The following is a 24,106-nucleotide window of genomic DNA, read 5'->3' on the forward strand; positions in this document are numbered from 1 at the left end:
CGACTGAAGATGCAGAGTTGAACTTCACTTGCTGAATAACTTTAACAGGCTGACCTTACTCTGGCAACAGAAGAACTAGTGTCTTCCCCACACTGTCACTAATGGTCCATCTTGGACAGACAAATTAGTGGAAGTGGGTGAAAGATAACATCACATAAAAGCAGAGGTACCCATAAGCTTTACTTTTCATCATCCCCCTTTCCATTCCTAGTTCCCTGAACCCCCAAACACACCTAGAAGAGACAGTCATGGTCCTTCCTAGTCTTATTGAGCCCAGTGAAAGTGCGGACACCAGATGCTAAACATAGGAAAACATTCCTGACTTTTCCCAGAGGGCCGTATAATCGCATCATCATCATGGTCTCACAGAAGCGGCTGACAACTTTGCCAATAAGAAGAAGCTCATGATTAGAAGATCAAAGATCAGAAGCATACTAATCCAGAAGGGCCTTGGGTCGCATGGTTCTTCTTTCTGGACATCCTCCCAGATGTTGATCAGCTGTCCTGGATTGATGCCATGGACGACCAGCGCCTCCTTGAAGGCACATCTGCTGTGCCACAAGGGTCGCATGCCTTGGACGCAGAAGCGGTAGTCATGCCGGTACCTCACGCCGGCTGCCAAGCCCAAGAACCCAAAATAAACATCATCCAGCGGAAAGGTGGGCATCCAAGTGGAGGCGCGATGTAAGACAGGGATGAAGGTCCTTGGTATGATATATCCACCACCAGATGGGTACATAGGGTATTTGCAGCTAGGGTACATAGCCTCAGTGATTTTGTACTTTCCATATCGTTCAGTGTCGGATCCCTTGTGGATGTAGCCGTGGACTGTTGCGGAGACATTCACCGTCTCCTTCAGGTATTTCACCAAGCCGGGTGGGTTCACGTACTCATCATCATCACCTGCCGAAAAGAAGAGAAAGGAGAGGATGCTTAATGATGAAAGTTGTTTACGTTTTTTTATATTGGCACCTGAACTGTTGATCTTCAGTGACCAAAAGTTTTAGAGGACTCTGAACCAAGACTCAGAATTCCCGTGAGAAATCTTCCCAGCAATACTTCCATTAATGTATTGGTGTATATTTATTTTTGTTTGTATGCATTTCAACCAGAAATACTTTTTGTTGGATGTATAAGAGCTTAAACAGATGGTCGAGACATTAACCATGGTGGTGGGGTGAAGGTAGGATAGAGAATAGATGCCACTAAAGTCATTGACAAAATAACGTTTTTAAACTAAAATCCTGAAAAAGATTATTGTGTCTTCTTATACTTTCTGAGTGAGGACCACCAGACAACCATCTAATAGGTTTTTGTGCCAATTCACTAACCATTTCAACCAGCATCTTGTCCTCAATACATATATATTGTCAGAGTTAGAGTCCTGATATGGACTGAAAACACATTCTGGCTCAGAGTCTTGCATTATTGATTGATACCATGTCATTCGATGGATATACGATACTAGGCTCGTACGACCCTACTCCATGGAAGATACCACTAGTAAATGTTGCTTGCAAGGCAGGGCATAAAAGTGATAAAACATTCAAATACAGCAGTGGCATTTACAGATGGGCCTCCATACAATTTTCTATGCTAGGAATATATGGCTAGTGTTAAAACTGCACCTCCCACTGTAAGTAAGTAATCTTTATTGTACAGTTAATTAAAACTCACAATTGAAAACTCACAATTTAAAAAAGAAAAAAACGTTCAAACTTTAAAATACATTAATCAGCGTTGTCTCACTTTATGCATTAGTGATTAAAATTCATGCTTTCAGTTTAGTTTATTGGTGTTATTCTGTGTGCCAGAGTCTCATTCCCTATTTTTATTTGTTTTTCGGATGCCTGTTCAGGCATTCAGGCAATTCAAGACATAATAAAGTGCTTGAGCTTCAAGGTGCAAAAAAACCTGGGCAAACAATCCCGCTTTGGTTTGGCTGTTGGCTTACTCGATAAGGTGTGCTAGCTGCCTGCTAGTCTGCTTCAGCGTTTTGCTGATGCTTTAGTCTTCCAGCCACTGAATCAAAGTATTTTGAGAGACGGCAGTTTAGCTGGGTCTCCTGCGGGATAAAACACAGTTTGACTGCCTGCCTGCAAGTCCTGATGCCCTTCAGGTTCCATTTAGCTCGTGGTAAAGCTCGCCTTTTGTCCATTAAGCTTGGGCAAGTACAGATTATGTGTATTAGATCCTCGGATCCTATTCTACAGAGACGACAGGTCTGCTCTTCTTGTCTCCTTTTTGAAGTTTTTTTGTTTATTACACACTTTTAGTCCTGATGAATTGCCTGGTAAAATCACACCATTTCATGGCAAGAAACATGTCGACTGATATCTAGGAATCTACCACTCAACTAATTGTGGACTGCTTCCATACACATAAAGTTTAAGTAATGTCTTTAGCGATCATAGAATAAAGTTTTTTGATACACTACAGACATTTTTATTACCTTCACCACTCATTAGTTTAGTTTGCACAAACACGTCCTAAATCTCACTAACCTGCTCCGCAGTAGATCTGGCGTTGTAGCACACCAAAGAGACACTCGGTCTCTTTGTTGGAGCCCGATGATGAAGCATGTCATCACCAGGTGGTGAGTGAGGGCTTTATTTAACCTCCTAAGTCAGGCCGTTCCCTTCTTTTGCTCCCTATATGTGGTTTAGTGTAACCATTAGACACTCTTTACCTGTTTATTCCTTTTTCAAGGTGCCAGGTGAGGGAGAATTGGTAAGATACCAAACCGCAGCTTTAAAAACTTTTCTTTAATCTTCCGGTTAATTCCCCTTTTCAAGTAAGATTGTGAGTTAAGTGCTTTGCAGTCATTCAACACTGTCCAGCCGTGTGCCCTCTTTGCCAGAGTTTCCTTGTCTTCTGTTAAGGATATCATTTTCGTTACTTTGGTTACAACCATTTAAAGCTCTTATGATCTGCTGGTGATTCCCAAAGATCTGTCAGTTCAAATCTCTCTAATGATTCCAACAGGTACTTTCTGGCTGGTGATTGCTCTCGTACCAACTCGGTCCGAAGGTGGGCATTTAGAGTTCCTTGCTCTGCGTCTCAAATCTTGTGCCAACATTTTATGTAGGTGCCCCTTCTTTCCACTGTCTGCTTCTGAAGGCCAAATTTGAGGCATATTTGGGCAGGTGATACATAGTTGGGTAGCTGAAAAATTGCTCTATATGTACTGCTAATCACTTTGTCTAGAACCAACGCATCTTTTCCATGTGTTGGTTCGCTCCCATATGTGAGCAAGGGCTGAAATCGTGCTCTGATTACTTGTAGGAGGGGCCAAGTGTACAGTCTGGTAGGACTTTCTTCAGGGGCTTCATCGCGAGATAGCTCATGGTGCCCTTTGGATGCAGGGACTCTAACTGAGGTTTAAATGAGCCTCTGCTATCCAGTAGTACCCCAAAGTACTTATAGCTTGTTACCTGATCCAGTTTCCACCCTTCCAAATACCAAGTGTTTTTCCTGGTCTTATTGTAGTTCACGGTCATGGTTTTTGTTTTTGTTAAATTGATGCTTAATCTGTTGTGTTGCGAGAATTTACTTGGTAGTGTCCAGGAGGTGTTGGAGGCCAATTGGAGTCCGGCTTATTAGGACTAGGTCATCCGCGTATAGGAGATTAGACAGCAAGATTTCTCCCAGTCGTGGGGCATGTGATTTAGTGTTGTACAATTCCCCTGGAAGGTCTGCTAAGAAGAGATTAAACAGCATGGGGGCTAGGACGCACCCGTGTTTTAAGCCTTCGGAGGTGTTAATCCCCCTTGAGAGATGCGTCCCATCTCCCATCTTGACCCAGGTGTTGGTATGAAGTAAGATCAGCTGTTTCATGAGAGGTCTTGGTATCCCCCATTTTTCCAACTTTTGCCGTAGTATGGCCCAATCCACGTAGGCAAACGTTGCGCTGTAATCTATAAAACATAAAAATAGCGAGTCCTTTGCTGCTTTAGCAGCGTCTGCCAATAGGGTTAACGCCATGATGTTAGTGGTGGTACCCTGTCCTCTACAGAATCCTGTTTGATTTGCCGGGATTAAATGTTTTGACGATGCCCAAGATGTCAATTCCTCCAGTACTAGGCCGGCATAGATCTTTGCCTCTATGTCAATTAGGGCGATAAGCCGGTAATTGCAAGGGTTACTCCTGTCGCCCTGCTTGTAGATTGGACTTTTGATCGAGCCTTTCCAGGATGCAGGGCTGATTTCTAGCTCTTGAAAACTGGTACCAGAATGTTTCTCCAAAATTCAATGTCATGCTTGTATATTATTGGAGGTATTCCATTCGGACCTGGTGCTCCTTCCGACTTGCCCTTCGGTATTTGTGATTTTATCTGAGCCGCTGATATATTAGTATCATTTTCTTTGTCATTTGATATTAATTAATCCCACTGGTGACTGCACTGTTACAGAACTGGGGTCGTCTCACTGGGTCTGACAGTAAAGTTGTGTTTCTAGGGGCAATTCAGCAATACTTCTAGCAAGTACTGCCTTTCACCTCTGGGTCACCATGGACTAGACCTTTCTGCAAGCTCACTGGGTCGTACAATCTAAAATTCAAGGGCCTGACTGTCAGCGGGTTGGGAGGTGTAACAATCGAAGGTTAATGTTGGGGGCGGGGGAGTTATGTAGCTTTAGAAACTGAAAAACCTACAAACACAAATAAAGACACAAACAAGATTGTGTTATGATTTTAAAAAAGAAATACCAAGATTCTTCACTAATAGGTCCAACACCTTTTACCCACATTGGGACTATCCAGCTTCTTAAAACATCGCAGCACAGTCTTTGCAAAAAACACATGGGCATGTAGAGCGCTTTGATTTTGGCATTATTAATGCTCCTACATACTGTTGCTCAGTGTCACTGGATCTGTCCAGAATGTTTTGCCAGCATCTCTTTTAGTCTTAAATATTCAGTACCTGTAGCTCCTGAATGAATCCACAGCTCACCCGCCTATGTATTTAGGCATTCTCTTTGACAAAAAACGAAATTGGGCTGTAATGGCCAGAAATAGAGTGAACCAGAGGACCAAAAGTATAGCTGGCCTTTGGAAGTTCGCAATAAAAATAGGAAACAAACCAATCAAGGAAATGTTAGAAATTTACTCTGCAAAAACATTATCCATAGCGACCTTTGGTGCAGCAATCTGGGGTATAGCAGAGGTTGATCTCTTACAAGTTAGAGAGGACTCATTTTTAAAGAGACTACTGGCCATCCCTAGTTCATGCTGAAATACTTTATTCCATAAGGAACTGGGCTTCACGTTTAGATCTGATATTTAAAAATGTTCCCCTTTTAGCTTGGCTCTCGATTTGGAAAAGGGAAACGGTCCCGTTAAATGAAATTGTGTTAATGGTCTTTTTATCTTTGGACCGAGCTTCCTCAATTATCCGGCTTGCATATGTGAAACAGAGTTTTTGCGAGCTAAACTTCGAGTTTGTGTTTAACTCACCGTCTGAGTGCATATCCTTTTCTAAATCCAGATGAAAGGAATTTTTTACTGTCAAATGCACTCAAGATAGGTGGCAAAAAAATCTAACCCAAACCCCAGTTATTACCTACCGAGCATCACAACTGTGGCAACTGGGCACCTATGTTATCTCTCATTTGTTAAAAACATCAGACACCGTTTTATATTGGTGAGATTTAGACTGCATTATACTCTGTTAATACCCGGGTATCCAGCACAAGTTTACTCGGTAAACCAATTGTCTTGATGTCCTTGCGACGTTATTTCCAGCCAATCTATCTCGCATCTTCTATTTTACTGCTCATTTTAATTGTCATTATGACTGAAATTGTATTAATTGACTTTTAAACATGTTTTAAATAGTTTTATAAATGTTTAGTATACTTTTATGATTTTAATTAATCGAATAAAGTGGTTTTTGACTTGACTTGACTACTGCTCATTTTAGAACGCTTAAAGGAAAATACTTATTATCCCACTACTGAGAGAACTTGGTCTATGTCGCACAATCAGGCTCTAGAAACTCTTCGACTACTGGAAACGCCATACATATGCTTTATGATTGCGTCTTTCTTAATAGCTGTTTTAAAGATCAGACAGGTGAATATTATACCATAAGTGTCACGCTTTAAGAGCTTGTTTTGTCTGTGTAACTAAAAGTTTTGTTGACCTATATAATGGTACCCCTATTGTTGTCCCTATCAAACTGCTAGTAGCTATTTTTATATTTATTAACTTATTTGGATGAAATTATTGACTTTTATTGGATGCCTATTATTTATGATTTTATGTACCTTTTATGCATTTATCCAAATGCGAAATAAAGTTGATTGATTGGCTGCGACAGTTATCCTGACCAGCTTTCCCACAGTCCGCTACCCCTGTTGCCTTTCTAGTTGCTGCCCTCTAGTTTGTGCCTCCTCTGCTCCGTTTTCCTTTTCTGCTCATTTTCCTGCCCTACGTTTTGCCTATTCTGCTAATTTTTCTGCCCTCTGTTTTGCCCTATTCTGCTCTGTTTTGCATTGCGCGCTCATTTTTCTGCCCGGTTTTGTCTCTGCTTTGCCTTTTCTGCTAATTTGTCTGCCCTCTGTTTTGCTTTTTCTGCTTGTTTTTCTGCCCTCTGTCTACCTATTTCTGTTTGTTTTTCTGCCCTCTACTTTGCCTTTTTCTGATTGTTTCTTCCCTCTTCCCACCGTATCTCTCCACCTCCCATTGCTCCCACTCCACTCCACTCCTCCCACCATCCAGGGGCCCCCTCACTCCTACTTAATGTAGGATGCAGTACAACGCCATCTAGCAGGTCCTCATACCAGATCACCCTGCAATAGTTCTCCTGTTCAGCATGCTTTCAGTCCACTACCCTCTGCTGTCTGTCTACCTGTTGCCCTCAGTTTGTAACTCCTCTGCTCATTTCTTGCTCTGTTTTGCCATTTCTAGTCATTTTTCTGCCCTTTGCTTTGCCTTTCTGCTCATTTCTCTGCCCTCTGTTTTAACTTTTCTACTTGTTTTTCTGCCCTGTTTTACCCTCTTTTGTCTTTTTTGCCGTTTTGCCAACTTCTGCTCTGTTTTGCCTTTCCTGCCCATTTTTCTGCCCTCTATTTTGCCTTTTCTGTCCTCTGTTTTGCCCTCTTCAGCTCTGTCTTCTTCCTTTTTGTTTTTCTACCCTCTGTATTTCCTCTGCTTGTTTCTTGCTGTGTTTTGCCTTTTGTGCTTGTTTTCCTGCCCTCTTTTTTGCCATTTCGGCTCTTTTTTCTGTCCTTTATTTTGCATTTTTTGTTTGCTTTTCTGTCCACTGGCCTGTGTTTTGCCCTCTTCTTCTATGTTGTGCCTTTCATGCTCATTTTTCTGCCCTCTATTTTGCCGTTGCAGCTAGTTTGTCCTCTGTTTAGCCTTTTTTGTAGTCAGTTTTGCCCTTTTCTGCTCTGTCTTGCCTCCTTCTTGTTTTTCTGCCCTCTGTACTTCCTATGCACGTTTATTGCTGTTTCTTGCCTTTCCTGCTTGTTTTCTGCCCTCAGTTTTGCCATTTCTGTTCTTTTTCTGTCCTCTGTTTTGCATTTTCTGCTCGCTTTTCTGCCCTCTGTTTAGGCCTCTTCTGCTCTGTTTTGCCTTTTCTGCTAATTTTTCAGCCCTCAGTTTTGGTTTTCTTCTAATTTTTCGGTCCTCTGTTTTGCTCTCTTCTACTCAGTTTTGTCTTTTCTGCTTGTTTTCCTGCCCCCGTTCTGCCTTTTCTGCTAATTTTTCTGTCCTCTGTTTTGACTTTTACTACTCTTTAGTTCCTTCTATTTCCCTCCTCGCGCCGCTTCCCTCCTCCGGCCACCCTGCACACCAACCTCTTCCCAGGACCTACCTAATAGAGGCCACAGCACAACCCCATTAAGCAGATCCTCGTACCAATTCCCCCTGCAACAGTGTTCCTGTCCAGCTTGCCCACATACTGCTACCCTTTGCTGCCTGTCTACCTGCTGCCCTGTTTTGCCTTGTCTGCTAATTTTTCAGCCCTCAGTTTTGCGTTTTCTTCTAATTTTTCAGTCCTCTGTTTTGCACTCTTCTACTCAGTTTTGTCTTTTCTGCTTGTTTTTCTGCCCCCGTTTTGCCTTTTCTGCTAATTTTTCTGTCCTCTGTTTTGCCTTTTACTGCTCTTTAGTTCCTGCTATTTCCCTCCTTGCGCCGCTTCCCTCCTCCGGCCACCCTGCGCACCAACCTCTCTCCAGGACCTACTTAATGGAGGCCACAGCACAACCCCATTAAGCAGATCCTCGTACTAATTCCCCCTGCAACAGTTTTCCTGTCCAGCTTGCCCGCAAACCGCTACCCTCTGCTGCCTGTCTACCTGCTGCCCTGTTTGTGTCTCCTCTGCTCATTTCTTGCTCTGTTTTGCCTTTCTGCTAGTTTTTTTCACCTTCCTTTTTGCCTTTTCTGCTGGTTTTGCTTCCCTTTGTTTTGCCATCTTCTGCTCTATCTTGCCTTTCTTTTTGTATGTTTGCCTCTGTTTGTACTTCCTCTGTTCGTTTCTTGTGTTTTGCCTTTCCTGCTTGTTTTTCTGCCCTTTTGTTTTGCCATTTCTGCTAGTTTTTCTGCCCTCTGTTTCGCCTTGTCCTGCTTGTTTGTCTGCCCTCTGTTTTGCCTTTTTTCTGCTCCCTTTCTGCCCTCACTTTAGCCTTTTCTGCTTGCTTTTCCACCCTCTGTTTTGGCCTCTTCACTCTGTTTTGCCTTTACTGCTAATTTTTCTGCTAATATCCTGCCTTCTGTTTTGCATTTTCTGCTTGCTCATTTTTCTGCCCTCTGATTTGCCTTTTCTGTCTGTTTCGTCACTCTTCCTGCCGTTTTCTCAAGACCTGTAGCGGTGGGAGCTGGCATGATGGAAATCATGCACCCCAGTGCCCAGAAAACCCCCAGGAGTGACAGTGCCACACTCTACAAATGGTGATTGATTGATTGATGCTTGGTGCTTGGCAGGGCTGCTGATATTTTTTTTGCACCTCACCTGCATCCACCCCTCTCTGCCTAAGGGCAAGGTGTAAATGGTTTTGTTTTTTGGCCTACAGACAATGTTTACAAACATCCTGGCCTTTAGTTGTTTTAAGTTAGGCACTGCCTCCTCAGGTCAAACTTCAATTCTCCCACCCACAAGCACCAGATTTATAGTTTCACCTTCTTGGTAGTCTATGATTTGGAGATTCTGTTTTTGAAAAGATGTTTTTGCAGTCAATGTTTTCAACTTCTACCATAATAGGTGGGAGGAGGCGGGGGCTCCACCTATGTTGTTTTATTTTTGTATTTTAAAAGTTTTATATAGCGCCACATTGACCTGTAGGTATCATAGCACTTTACATACACACTGTTAAAAAACAGAAGGAAATTGCATTACATAGTAGGCAGGCAGTAAGGAAGCAAAACCAGAGATAAAAAATAAATAAAAATACAGCATGAAAAATAAGTACACAGTGCATCGGAGGGGGAGAGAATAAAAAAATTTGGTTAGCTCAGTCTGGTCACCAACTATCCTTGAATGTCAAGAGAGGGAAGAGTCAACTCGGATATTGAAGTCTAGGTTAGTTGACGTTGGTCAGGAAAGAATTTGTTTAGGAGATGGAGTTTCAGGTCCCTTTTGAAACAGGAGGAGGTGTTGCATCTCTAGGGAGAGCGTTCCACATCCTGGGAGCGTTTCCAGAAATTGATCGGTATTGGGTGGTTTTCTTTTTCAGCTTCGGAGGAATAAGAAGGAGTGATTTGGAGCTTCTCAGTGTTCTGGATAAACCTGCTCTTATCAGTTTATTGTTGAGGTAGTTGGGGGCCGGAGAGTGAAGGATTTTGTGTGTGATGCAGGCCAGCTTGTAAATACACCTCCCTTTTATGGGAAGCCAGTTGAGGGAGTTGAGAGCAGGAGTGATGTGTTAAAATCTTTTGACTCCAGATGTGAGTCAAGCGGCCATGTTCAGCACTGCCCTTAGTGGGGCTAGGTGAGCTTTTGGAGTCCCTGTTAGTATGGCGTTCCCGCAGTCGATTTTAAAGAGAACTAGGGATTGGACTACCGTCTTGAGGTCATCATGGGGAAGAAAAGGTTTCAATATCATGAGGTGTTTTAGAGAGAAAAGAGCACTTTTCGCAGAGTTTTTGATGTGGGCCTCCATTGATAAGTTATTGTCAAGGGTGATGCCTAGAGACTTAACTGAGTTGGATAGGACGAGGGGGCAGTTTAGGGCAAACAGATTCTTGAGCCACTCTTGGATTGGTCTATGGTTGCTTTTCGGAGAGAATAGGATTAGTTCCGTTTTATCTGGGTTGAGCTTTAACTGGTTGGCGTTGAACCAAGTTTGGATCTCGGGTAGAGTGGCATTGAGGTGTCGGATGTCGCTGGGAGACTTGATCCTGAAATAGATTTGGGTGTCATCAGCGTAAAGGTGGTAAATCACTCCTGCTTTTTTCAAGATGATTGTGAGGGGCTCCATGAAGAGATTGAAGAGGGAAGGGGAGATGATCGCGCCTTGCGGGACCCCAAGTGTGACTTTTGTTGGCTTCGAGACTCAGGAGTTGATTTTAATTTGTTGTAAGGGTGTGGCAGGAAGGAGGTGAACCATTTTAGTGCTGTGCCATTAATGCCGGAGCACTTCAACAAGGTCTCCAGAGGAGCTGGATGATTTAGTGTTGAATGCCGCAGATAGGTCAATAAGGATGAGTAGGCAGGCAACACTTTCATCTAAAGCCTTGTGAATATCGTCAGAGACGGTAAGCATAACTGCTTCCGTGCTACATCCTTTCCTGAATCCTGATTGAAAGGTGTCGAGGAGGTTGAAATCATCAATGTGTTTGTTGAGTTGGTGGAGAACGCATTTCTTCAATGTTTTTGCAAGGAATGGGAGGTTGGAGATAGGTATGAGGTTTTTAAGATCATTAGGGTCGGCCCCAGGTTTCTTGAGAATCGATGTGATTTGTCCTAGTTGAAGGGAGTCTGGAACACAGCCTGAGGAGAGAGAGGTGTTGATGATTTTTGTCCAGAAAGGGGAAATGGTGTCGTCAAGTTCTTTTATAATTGTGGATGGGAGGGGGTCCATAGTGTGGGAGGAAGGTTTAAGGTTAGAGATTACACTGAAGACCTCGTTTTCCGACATTAGCTCAAATTCGGACCAATGCACATTGTTTTTTAGCTGGAGGCAGACCTGCTTGTGCTTGATAGGAACTCTTTCTGAATGGTCAAGGGTGGTTAAAGGGGGGCAGGTTAAGAGGGAAGGAGGGTTAGCGGTTTGGATGAAGGATTGATACATTTTTGAGTCTTTACTAGAGAAGAAGGTGGCAATTTCTTCACATCGCTCTTTGGTGGCTTTGATTTCTTGAGAGGCAGTGCAGTTTGTTCGGCTTTTGACAATGTTGAAGAGCTCACTCAGTTTGTTTTTCGCCAGATCTAGTTGGCTGCGGAAGAAAGACGCCTTTTAACTGAAAATGTGTTTTTTGTATGCCTGCCGAGCAGATCTAAGTTGTGCTAGATGCAAGGTCGAGGGGTTAAGTCTCCAAGACCTTTCCATTTGTCTGAGTTGACGTCTTTCATCATTCAGAACCAAGCTAAACCAGGGTTTAGATTTGGTTTGCCTCAATTGTTTAACTTTGAGTGGAGCTACCTGGTCTAAAACCTCTGCCATTTTTGAGTTAAAGTGTGTAGTGAGGTCATCGGCCATCCATGATGAGGGTTGGAGTTGAAGATGGGCATGAATCCTGGATTCAAGTTCGGAAAAAGGGACTTATTTGATGTTTCTGGTCCAGGGTTTAGGTTTGTCATCACGAATAGGTTGGTGGCTGGCAAGTGCGTCAATCTTGAACAGAATGAGGTGGTGGTCGGACCAGTCTATGGGAGAAATCGCTCTGAAAGAGACCAGTTCATTGTTGGTAATGATTGCGTCCAGTGGCGCACCTTTGATGTGAGTTGGTTTATTGCAAAGTTGTTTGAGGTTATTTATTTCAAGTAGGTTGGATAGGTTCTGGACAGTGGAGTCTTCTGGGTCGTTCCAGTGGATATTGTGGTCACCCAGGAACACGTCTTTAGTGTCAGTCATGGAGAACCGTGCTATTAGGTCTGATAGTTCTTCGGGGAAAAGGGTACGCTCTTCAGGAGGATGGTAGATGGTGTGGAATTTGATGGGTGAGGTGCCCTTGGCAGTGAGTTCGACACCCAGATATTCAAACAAAAGGTATTCTGCAGGTTTAAGTTTGGCAATCTGTATACCAGCTTTGTGAATAATGGCTACCCCCCCCCCCCCATCCCTCCAGTTTTGATCAGCCTGTCTTGTCTGATGATGTTGTACCCTGGAGGTGTGAGAATGTCATGAATGGGGGTGGAGTGGACATTGAGCCAGGGTTCTGTGAGGAAAGTGATGTAAATTTCTTCAGCGAGTATAGCTTCAGCAATGTCTGTGGCGTGTTCTACAGCTGATCTACTGTTTAGAAGCATGCAAAAGAGAGGGCGGGGAGCCACGTGATAGGGGGAGTTAGGTGGATAGAGGAGTATTGAGCAGGAGGTCTAGGAGAGTGGACAGTTTTAGGGATTTTGTTTGTGCCAATAATAACAGGGATTGGGAGAGGGGCTGACTTCTGGCTCAAAGCGAGGTAAGAGTTGTTGATCTCATTGGGTTTCGGTACCGAAAAGGTTTGGCAATGTTATAATTATGGTGGAAACCCTGTCTACCGCTGTGAGGCACATGTTGGGATCTGACAGCCATTCTGCCACTTTATTCAAACATTGGCAGCCAGGGGTGATGGTGAGTTCTGCTATCTTCAACACCTCCTCAGGGGTACTAAGCACTAAATAAATACAATTTAATTTAGAGATAGTGGGATGATCCCACATAGGCACAAGAGCCCCTCTCTCCCCTTCCCCCGGAGACATTCGCAATCCATGACTGTGACGTCTAGCAGGAAAACAGAGGAATTCAAACCGATGGCATCATTTGCAATACGACAGCAATGACTATGGTCTGCAATATCGATTAGGGAATATTGAGTTACCAGTATATCGTAGTAAAGAAACGAGCCCAAACGTACACAGAAAGTAAGATTATATAGGTAAGAATTGATTTACTTTGTTTAATTCTACACCTATTTACCTTGACAATATGTATACATCTAGGTAAATATAGCAAACTTATCCTTCTTAGACATGGTTACTTTGCTACTATCTTCTGATAGCTCACTCTTCTATACATCCACTGCTGCAGTTTAGGCTATGAGTGAATATCTTGAGGCTAATACTGAAATGGTGGCCCATGGGCTTCTGCACTTGTCTAAGGAGTGAGTGCAGACAGCAGGTAGAGGTCATTCATTTGCTGATGACCATCAGTGAGCCAAGGGAGGCCCTGGAGACTCACTACCAATGTAACAACATCACTACATCTCCACGTGCAATTCATAAACATCATCAGACGTACCTTTGAAGATAAAATCCGCCTCCTTGCAGTTGTAGTGCAGCCACTCTATGAAGCATCGCTCCTTCAGCGACAAGTTATGATGGCTTTCGGCAAAGTCCCACAGAAGGATGTCCATATGTGCTGCATTCTCTTTTGCCACCTGCTGCATCTGTGTCTCATCCGGGGACTGTGCCATAAGAAAGACATGCTTGACCAAAAAGTCAGAGAGCTGCTCATCTCTGGCCCAAGTCTGGCGCAGAGCAACTCGCCTCTGGAACGCTTCTGGGTGGGATTTGGTGGCCAGCAGGAGGAGAGACTTATTCTCTGCCACCCGGCAAAAGTTTAGCCTTTCCTGCTGCAGTCGGCACTGGTAATGCTGCAAGTAGGGGAATTCTGATTGGTGCTGGCGCAGGTTGAGATGGTAGACAAACATCCCATCAGACATCTCCAGGGAGGAGTGACCAGAAAGAACACGAGACGTAGGAACAATGAAAAGATCAGTTTTCCCTGTGGACCAGGTTCTGTCTTCCTGCATGGTGTACAGCAGAGCACAGAGCAGCAGAGAGATGCACACCATCAGCAAAATACTGCATCTTTTCAGGCCCCCCCTCGGAAGCCTCATAGCTCTTCCTTATTCACCTGGAAGGAAGGAAATGGAGACGATGACACACATACATATGGACATGTTGGTGACAGAAATTTATTAAAGGCTATTTCCTATACTGCTACATAACAATGTGCATTTTTCTTGTAATCTTTATCTTACACTGGGCTTAAACTGTCCCCCTCACCAGGCCATGGATTTTCTCCTGGACTGTTTGCAACCAGTTTCTGAATTTTCTTCCAAAACACCTGTTGGAACCAGATTCAATACATTTGTAATGCTTTCACTGAACAACACCCTGGTGTCTCCATTGTGTATATTTATTGTACTAGGAGTTTTTACCTCACCAACATGATGGTACAGAGTTGTGAAAATTCACCTAGTCAAAGGTTCCTGAGTTATCATGAGGTGAAGTAAAACTCATCTGGTCCCAATAAAGGACAGATTTCCAGGCACAAAGAAAAAATTCGGGAAAAAGTTAGGTCAGCGAGGCAAGATGGCGGCTGCTTAGTAGTAGCCGAAAGCAGCAGAGCAGTGCAGCTCGTACGGATTGCCCTGACGGAGATTCACGGCTATGGATCGTTGTACCGCATTGGTGATGGATATCTACAACGCATGAATGGTTAAGAAGCGGAATTTACCTAAAGCACAGTAATCAGGCGGAAATTCTTTGAAAAAACATTCGGATGATTCTGCCGCTCACCTGTCGCGGCTCGGCAGTACGGCTGGTCCAGGATTTGACGCGGGTGGCTCTCTCACTGTGCTCCAGCCGGAGAGCAAGAGGGCAGGGCTCGAGTGTAGCTTCGCGGGGCTGGGTATGCTCAGACGTGAGTCCCAGGCTCTCCACATCACTGGAGTCAAGCTATCCAGGCTGAAGAAGGCTGATAGCCAGAAACCGGTCCTTGGATGCTTGATTCCGGTCTAGGAAAGACATGGCTTGGTAGTTCGGGCTGGACTGTTCCCATGAGGCACAAGGTCAAGGCTGCTTTGCATATAGCCATTGTCTGACCTAGGGTGGTGTGGAGTGCAAAAAAACGATGGATTTAGGCCCAGATCTTTGTACTGGGGTGAATGTAAGACATTGTTCTGCATTCTGTCCATCAACTGTGTTTTTTGCGAGAAAGTGGGAGTCAGCACTGTGGGTATCAGTAGTGCTTAATCTGTGCAGGTGGTTGCAGCTGCTGGGCACCTGACCTTATTTTTGGGTACCAGGACTTATTTATCATTATCAGTGCAACACAGAGAAATACAGAAAAGGGAGACGAAAGGAGGCGAAAGATGGAAAAGCATTGACAAAGGGAGATATCAAGGTTAAAATGAGTCTGCAATAGTGAAGTGATTGAAAGTGAGAAGTGGTGTAGAGCTGTGAAAGTAAGAGGGGTGCATTGGCATTAAGCCTAGGCCGCATTCGTATTCTGTAGCACTGGTGGCACCTCTGAAAGAAACCTTTGGACGCCCGCATTAATTGTTTATTCTACAAATTAATCACTAGGCATGGTGGTGAGTGGGTGGTGCCATGTGGCAGAAGAGGGTGGAAGGGCACTTCAGGACCCTGCAGGCAGAAAGGTATAGTTATATTGTGGGGGGGTCTGTGACCCTGCAGGAGACAGCTCCTATAGGTTCCACCGCATGGAACAAGGATGGAGGAGGGAGGCAGGGAGATACAGTATGGAAAGTGTGGGGCTGTTGAGGGCATGAGACAAGAGCTATAGGTTACTGCTGAACAATAGCAGTCCACATACTGCCCTGCAGCCAGTGTCAATCTAGCCCTATGGGCACCCGGCGGGGGTGGGTTCTGGCTGGTATTTTCTCCTAGGCGGCAGGTGATAGCGGGTGGAAGCAGCCCCCCCTCCCTCTCCCCCCCCTAGTTACGCCACTGACTGTAGCACCAATGGTCTCCCACTGAATCCACCCAAGGTTTGTACTTCGTATTCTCGCCCAGTTTTAAAAAAAAGTATGAATTTGTAAAGTTGGCAGTTGCAGGGCTGTAAACCTCTGCATACCTATAACTAGAAATGCTCCTATTCTGGAAAATGAATAGTCTTTTTATGGCCAGTTCTCATGAGTCTGGGGGAGTCGTGCTGTCTGCCCCAGTTTGAGTTTGTCTTTGGCATGTCCTGTGACTTCACCAATATGTGGTTTCTTTGGCATTCTAGAGCTCCACCATATTCTGCTGTGCTGTTGTGGTCCACACTTCACAGTAAGGTGGAGATACTGACAGTTCATTACAGGTTACAAGGAAACTGAGGGGCAATGATTTGTCATTTTGATTAGAGGGCACATGCTTATTCACAGGTCGGTTACTAGCCATACACTGGATACTCTGTGTAATCCCACATACATGTAGTGCTTCTTTACTAGCCATGATTTGTATGTAGTGGTTTTTTTGCTTGTCTTGGTGTCTGTCAGTGTGATAGAAAGAGTGTGCCTGCATTTAGGGTGGCCTCCGTATGTCCCTTTCTACCTTGGTGTGGATGTCACTGTGTCAGTCTTATGGTTAAAAAACTTTGCTAGAAAAACAGACTGTAATGATCTTGCCTCTTCCTTCAGAATCCCTTTTGCATCATCACATTCCCTCTCTCACATCCGGAAGGACCTCCGTGTCATTATTTTCTGTATACTAGAAACTGAGTGACACTGAATTCCTTTGTGGACAGTTGCTGTTAGTTGAATGTGGATAGGACGTATTATTTTACCTGCTTAATTCTACTTGCCAAATAAAACAATCTACGCACGCAGCTGGGATGCCCCCTATTGCCGTATCTGTTCGCCTTGGCCATGGAGCCCTTGGCGGCCTGGGTGCGCATAGATGCACATGTACTGGGTTTTGAGTGGGCCACTGGCATCTCTGATAGAATAGCGTTGTATGCAGATGACGTCCTGTTCTTCCTGACAGCAATAGACAGAACGGGGCCACGGCTTCTGCGCATAATGCAGATTTTCGGGGAAACGCCTGGTCTCTACATGAGTCCTCGCAAATCCACCCTGTAGGCACTGGGTGGGCAGACGACGGTGGGCTCCTGGGCGAATGTGGTTCAATCGGCTGCGGGTGGGTTGAAATATCTGGGGGTGGTGCTCTTGGATGTACCGGCCGTTGTTTGGGAGCGTAATGTGACACCTGTGTGGGAGTGGGTGTGGGCAGACATCAAGTCCTGGTCCGGTATGCCCCTGACACTGTTTGGTAGATCTGAAATTTTTAAAATGGTAGCAGTACCCCGACTTCTCTACCAACTGCAGAATCACCCATACGCCCAGATGGTTCCGATTGGTGAACTCTGTGCTGGGGCAGTTCCTGTGGGAGAGAGGGAGGGTACGAGTTGCCATACGCACATGCTTTTTATCCACATACTCCGGGGGGTGGCATCCCCGGACCTCCTCTCGTATTATCAGCCATCGCATCTGCTGGTCCTCAATGAGTGGTGGTACGGGGATAGGGAGGACCCGGCGTACGCATTGGAACGTTGCCTCATGGGTCACCACTCACGGCACACACTCTTGTACTCGGCGCAGCTTCGGAGCGCGCTGCCATCAGCTACGCAGGTATTATTTATGGTTTGGAGGCAGGCGCTGCGGCGCATGGGGTGGTGGGGTGTCCTGACCCGGGAGACTCCTCTGTGGAATAATGGGCGCCTGCCCCACTTGGCGGCCCTTTCGGGGTTCAGGGGATGGGATGCTATTGGTATCTCCACCCTGGGCGATGTGCTGAGGGATACGACACTTAAATCCTTTCAGGAACTCCAAGAAGAGTATCATATGCCCAGGACACAATTCTATCGATATTTACAGCTGCGGCACACGGTATCCCCTAGCTTGCAGGGTCTGGAGTCCACTCCTGAGTTTAGTCCCATTGAAGCTAAAATCTTTATGAGGGATCTACAAGACAAAAATATTTTGCGTATTTATCAGTCCCTGTTCAGACATTGCTCCCCTACACTTCAGAAACTCCGAGGGGACTGGGAGGCAGATGTCGGCAGGATGGAAGAGGAGGACTTGATGGAGGCCCAAGCAGCCCCACAGGGTCTACTTTACTAGGACGCGATTGTGGCGGGCAGGGATGATTGCCTCCCGGGAATGCCTTTGCTGTGGCCGGGAGGAGGGCACGTTTATCTATTGGCTGTGCACGTCACTAGATTGCTTCTGGAGGGGGGTGTTTGCTTGCCTCTCTGAAGTTTTGGGCTGGAAACTTACCCGTGCACCACAGCTGTCACTGTTGCATGTAATGAAGGGGGTGGGGGGCAACATTTATAAACGACACCTTCTGCTGCTCGACCTTACTCTGGCGAAACAAGACATTGCCAAAGCTTGGAAGGAGACGAGGGCCCCCTCGGTGGCGGCTTGGAAAAATGGTCTGGACTTCTGCATGGGTCTGGAGCAACCCATATTTGTGACCAGGGGGTGTCCGCATAAACATTATAAAATATGGAACTGATGGGCGGAGTATAGAGGACTCTTGCTGGAACCTCCGGCGATACAGGAATCTCTGCAGCCGGTTTGAACCGAGGTTTCTGTATAGGGGGAAGAGGGGGAAGGAGCAAGGGGGGCGGTAGGCCTGGTCTGGGACCTTCTGAACAATTTCCTTTAAATACTGTAGAAGTAGTAGTATGGATTTGTGCGATCTTTGGGGGGATGGGAGTGGGAGGGTGGGAGTTGGGGATGGGGGGTGTTTTCATTTATTGCCCCTTTGTTTTATATTGTTGCTTATGGGGGGTGAGGGGTAGAAACTACAGTTGGTTACTGTTACAAATTTATTGATTTTGCTTTGGCAGATGACTCTGATGTGCAGAGCCCTGCTTGATATATGTGAATCGACAAATAAAATGTGTTTTAAAAAAAAATAAAACCATCTACTTCAACTCACTACCAGTGTACCTACTTCATTACACTAGCGACGATCTTGAAAGGGACCCAGACGTCATCCTAACACATCGAGCAGCTTCAGGTGAAACTTTCAAGAAACCTTAATACATCAAGCCCACCTTCTTTCAACCAGCTGTGGCATCTACGCTTCTCACCGCACTCAGCCTCAAGAACAGAGCCTTACACAGAGAGCCTTCACGCCGTTTCACGCTGCTGTTCCTGTTCATCTCCAGTTGATATTTGCTGTTCAGCTAAGTGGGACTGCCGAGATAACTTTTCCGCAAGCTGTTTGCTGCCTACGCAATTCTGTGAGTAGCTGCATTTATTTAATTTGTGAGAGAGAGACAGGCCACGCAGTGCAGGCGGTGCTGCGCGAGCTGCTGCACGAGACTGGGCGTGAGCTCCTGCATGGGATCAAGCGGTGACGGGCCTCGCGGACAACGGGTCCAGCGTGAGCTCCTGCGCAACTCCAGGCGCGAGCCCCAGCGCTAGACCAGACGCGAGCTTTGACGCAACACAAAGCACGAGCACGCTGCGCATGCAATCATTGTATTGTATTGTAATTACATTTATATAGCGCTTACTACCCCTGACGAGGTATCAAAGTGCTTTTTTGGCGAGTAGCACGCTACTCCGGGACCCATAGAGGATTAGTGTTGAATTAGTATAATGAAACATGCAAGTACATTTTAAGTGGGGAATAGGTTAGTCAGTTATTTGGATTTGGAATTATAGTAGAAGGATAGAGGAGGACAAAGGTTTGGATTTATATAGCGCTTGTTGACGCACGCTATTCAGGAAGCCTACAAAGGATTAGTGGTGAATTAATATTGTGAAATATGAAGTAATTTCAGTAGTGGATATTAGTCAGTTACTTGGAGTGAGAAGGGTAGTGGAGGGATAAAAAGGGGAAGAAAGATTTGCATTCATATAGCACTTGTTACCCCTGATGGGTGTTGAATCGCTTTTCTGGCGAGTAGCACGCCACTCCGGAACCCATAAAGGATTACTGTTCAAAATTAGTATAGTAAAAAAATATATATATATGAAGTAATTTGAGTAGTGGATATGTTATTCAGTCATTTGGGTAGTATATTAGTATAGTTTAATATGGAAGAAGTGAACATGTTAGTCTGTTAATTGCGATTGAAAAGGATAGTGGAGGGATAAAAGAGTGAAAGAATTTTGGTTTCTTTGTGTTTTTAGGTCTTAGCAATAGGAGGAGGCTTTTGGATGAGTAAAAAGGAGTTTTGGAGGCTAGGACTCAGAGGAAAGAGTTTAGAAAGGTTTGTTTTAGGGGAGCGGTATAGTAAAAGAGGTGTCAGATGATGCAAGGAGGGGTAGAGTAGGAGAGAGTCTAGAAAGGGTTATTTTGGCAATCATAGTAGTGGTATGGGGTTTGGGGTTTGGGATAAATGAGAGAGTGGATGTAGAGGATATATTGATAGATGTATAGGATAAGAGATAGGGTAGTGCATTGGAAGGAGTAGTGGAAGAAGTTTGAGATGAGTCAGAAGGTTGGGCAAGAAGATATATTGAGCGAAGTATAGGTTGAGAAATAGGGTAGTGCATTGGAAATGCTAAATTAGAAGAAAGTGATAAATATATAGAACCATAATTTTATTGAAAGTATATAGATACATATAGGAGGTTTTTATATGTAGATTAAAGATATTGATAGAGGCACAGGATGAGAAATAGGGTAGTGCATTGGATATGCTTTTTTAGGAGAAAAGTAACAGACATACAGATCCAAGTACATGGAAGGTACATAGATGCACAATGGAAGTATGTACATGTAGACCAAAGATGATTTTTATTTATTTATTTATTTATTATTATTATTTTTTTCTCTCAACAACATAATTATTTTACATGTTTATACAAAGTAATACAAAAAGATAGGTACATATCTATAGTGAAAAAAAATGCTTGTATACAGAGGGATATGCTGTAAATTTCTGTTTTGGTATGGTACTTATGTGGGGAAGAGCCAAATCTTGAGTAGTTTTCTGAAGATAAGGTGGTTGTCGGTGGACCTTATGTTGGGGGGTAAAGAGTTCCATAGTTTGGCTGCTTGAACAGAGAAGGATGTGCCACCCATGGTTTTTTTCTTGTATGGTGGGATTTTGAGGCGAGATGCTCCTTTAGAGCGCAGGTTCCTTTGTTGAATGTGTTTGGTGATTTTATTCCTGATGAAGAGCGGTCCCATTCCATGTATTGCTTTGTGGGTGAAACAAAGCAGCTTGAACGTATATCTTCTGGCAACCGGTAACCAATGCAGGGCTTTCAAGGCAGGGGAGATGTGGTCTCGTGGTTTGATATACAAGAGTAGTCTGGCAGCCAAGTTCTGAATCCGTTGTAGTCTTTTCATGGTTGTTAAAGGTGATCCGTGGTAGAACAAGGGAGATGGTATCTTGGACCTTATGTGAAAATCCCAAATGAGGGAAATTTTGTTGCAGCGTTTTTATAGTAGCAAAGCTTGATCTTGCTAGTTTATCCACTTGGGCATTCATCGACAGCTTGGAGCCCATGGTCATTCCGAGGTTTCTTACTTCCTTTGATACTTTAGGCAGTGATCCCAGTTCGTCAGGCCATGCAGCAAGTGCGTTGTAATGTTTCCAATCGCCACACGTGAGTATTTCAATTTTTGAAGCATTCAATTTGAGATGGCTCCAGGTCATCCACTGATCCACGGCTCTGAGACAGCTGAAAATTGGTGATTTTCCAATGTTTTTGGGGCATTCCAGTTGAAGGAGTATTTGCGTGTCATCTGCATAGTTATAGCACGTGAGGTGAAACGTATTGATCAGTACTGGTAAGGACTTCATGTAGATGTTGAAAAGCATGGGCGGGATGATAGAACCTTGAGGGACCCCTGCTTTTATGGAGTATGGTTTGGAAGAGAAAGGTGGGGTATGGATGACATTAGTTCTGTTTCGAAGGTAGGACGCTATCCAGTCTAAAGCAGTTCCCTCTATGCGGGCTTCATAGAGTCTTTGTTTCAGAGTTTCATGGTCAACCGTGTGAAAGGCAGCTGAGAGGTCCAAGAGGAGTAGCGCAGCAACCCCGTTGCGGTCAACTGTATTGTTTAGGTCATCCCAGATGACAAGGAGGGTAGATTCAGTGCCTCTTCCCGGACGGAATCCTGTTTGGAAGTCTGAAATTATGTCATTCTCTTCAATGAATTGTGACATCTGGGCGAACGCTGCTCTTTCTATCAGTTTGCCCAGGAATGGTCCATTTGTAATGGATCTGTAGTTGTCAGGGGTAAGCGGGTCCAAGTTGGTTTTCTTCAGTAAAGGGCATATGTATGACTTTTTGAGTTCTTCTGGAAATATTCCAGTAGTTAAGGAATCGTTGCTGACGAGTCGATATTATGTTTTTCTTATTGAACTTCATCCTTTATTTTACATTTTTATAAACGTTTTGCAACTGCCTACGCGCTTTGTCCACAAACGGACTTCTTCAGGGCTCACAATATTTTTTTAGGATGCGCTTTCATATGACCATTATGACCGTATTTTCGACCAGTTAGTCTGTAATAGATTTGGGAATAATCGACAGCCCGTGTACAGGTTATTCTTCAATTTTTTCTTTTTATAATTCTCTCTTCACGCCAAGTAATTTACAATGTTGAATTTAATAGCAATAGAAAAGGGCACGTCTATCCGCCCGATCGTCCACAGCAGAAGCAGCGCATAAAAGATTCTTTGTGCAATAATTGTACTCTAAGGTTGATAACTGTTTGGCTTTTAAAAGTGTGCTGGGCTAACTGTTCTGTATGTTATACTGTTGCTTCATACTCTAAAAACAAGAAAATAATTTAGATCATCTTACATTATGCCTGTTGAGCCTTACTACGCTGACAGGCACAGCATCTACAGTTCACTCATTTGATCTACATGACTGTTTATCCTTTTACTGTTTTCATCAGCTCAACCTGATTTTTTTCTCTTCTGTTCTAAATATGCAGCATTTGTTAACTACGCCAGAGTGTGCAGAGTATCCCTCAGTGCTGAGAGAAAATCAGCTTTGTTATTACATTGTTTAGGCACCGAAGGACAAGAAGTTTTCGAACACCTACCGGATCTTGATGACTCTGAATCTAATAGCCTTAATGATTTTGAGATTTGCTTGAAGAAATTAGATAAACATTTCTTACCCAAAGTAAGAAATACCACTTTGGAAAAAGAATTCAACAAGCTAAAAAAAACATAGAAATGTACGTGTCTCAGCTACACAAACTAGCCTCCACTTGCAAGTTTGAGGGCGCACTTGAAGAACGGGTACGTGACCAATTCATGCTTGGTTGTTCAATTGAAAAAATGAATGATGAATTATGGCAGAAGACTTGATGAGGTCATCACAATTGCGAAACGTATTAAATACTCTTTAGCATGTGTTGAAACCATTAAAAAAAAAGAATCTGACTCTTCAATTAAGGTTGAATCTCAGGCGAGCCTGGTCGCGCCTCGTGGTTGATAACTGGTCCATTAAACTTGCCAGCTCACAACCCGAGAATCAGGAGGACCCTACCCTAGCGAATCAGGCCTATGTCAACTGGATTACTCACACCCTTGACATCACTCTCCCTATGAGTAAAACTGTACTGAAGCGTCCACATAAAACTGCCCCGTGGTATACGCAGTCTCCTAGGGACAAGAAACGTCTCTGTAGAAGGGCGGAAAGACGCTGGCGTTTAGACAACTCAGCAGACAACAAAACCCACTACCGTGAAACTCTTAGCGAGTATAAAACCCAAATAAAAGCAGCTCAGTCCACTTTCTTCGCCGATAAAATCCTGCAGGCCAACTCTAAACCTAGAGAGATTTTCCAGATCATTAAAAACTTAACAAACCCACCCCCTGCGTTGCAGGTCGCGAAATCTGTCACTCACTGCAATAATATTGCCGAGTTTTACTATCAGAAAGTAAACAAGATTTATTCAGCATTTCCCTCCCCAAAAATTAACTTATCAATCCAACTCAATACTTCCCCTATCCTCTCCCCCTTTCCCTCCCAACACATCTTAACCCATTTTCCCCCACTGAACCTTTCAACATTTGAATCACTAGCTCTCAGTGTCAAATCCGGCTCACGGACGACCCTGCCCCACCAGACATCTTAATGGCAGCATTCCGGATTATCTTGCCCGTCGTCAGGGAGGTACTAAACGCGTCCATCTCTTCCTGCACTGTACCAACTGTCTGGAAACAAGCCTTGGTCAGGTCACTAATTAAGAAACCCAATTTGGACCTGTCTGACTTAGCCAACTAT

At 44.3% G+C, this 24,106-nt stretch overlaps 1 protein-coding gene across 1 annotated transcript; it reads right to left on the reverse strand.

Annotated features, from left to right (window-relative positions):
• Positions 1-341: 341 nt before the first annotated feature.
• On the reverse strand, positions 342-13,997 carry LOC147678671 (beta-1,3-galactosyltransferase 5-like). The gene is made up of 2 exons (XM_086946619.1): positions 13,387-13,997; positions 342-903 (listed from the first exon to the last, which is right to left on the reverse strand). The coding sequence occupies exons 1-2, from the start codon at positions 13,985-13,987 to the stop codon at positions 356-358; spliced, it is 1,149 nt and encodes a 382-aa protein (XP_086802745.1). The 5' UTR covers positions 13,988-13,997; the 3' UTR covers positions 342-355.
• Positions 13,998-24,106: the final 10,109 nt, after the last annotated feature.

This window comes from Lissotriton vulgaris, chromosome 12, assembly GCF_964263255.1.
Source record: "Lissotriton vulgaris chromosome 12, aLisVul1.2, whole genome shotgun sequence".
NCBI classification, from domain to species: Eukaryota; Metazoa; Chordata; class Amphibia; order Caudata; family Salamandridae; genus Lissotriton; species Lissotriton vulgaris.

Bases quoted from the DNA above. Each gene is read 5' to 3' on its own strand.
- LOC147678671 (XM_086946619.1), bottom strand. From the start codon at position 13,987: ATGAGGCTTCCGAGGGGGGGCCTGAAAAGATGCAGTATTTTGCTGATG. The intron at 904-13,386 runs GTACGTCTGATG...TCTTTTCGGCAG, and splicing joins GGCGGATTTTATCTTCAAAG to GTGATGATGATGAGTACGTG.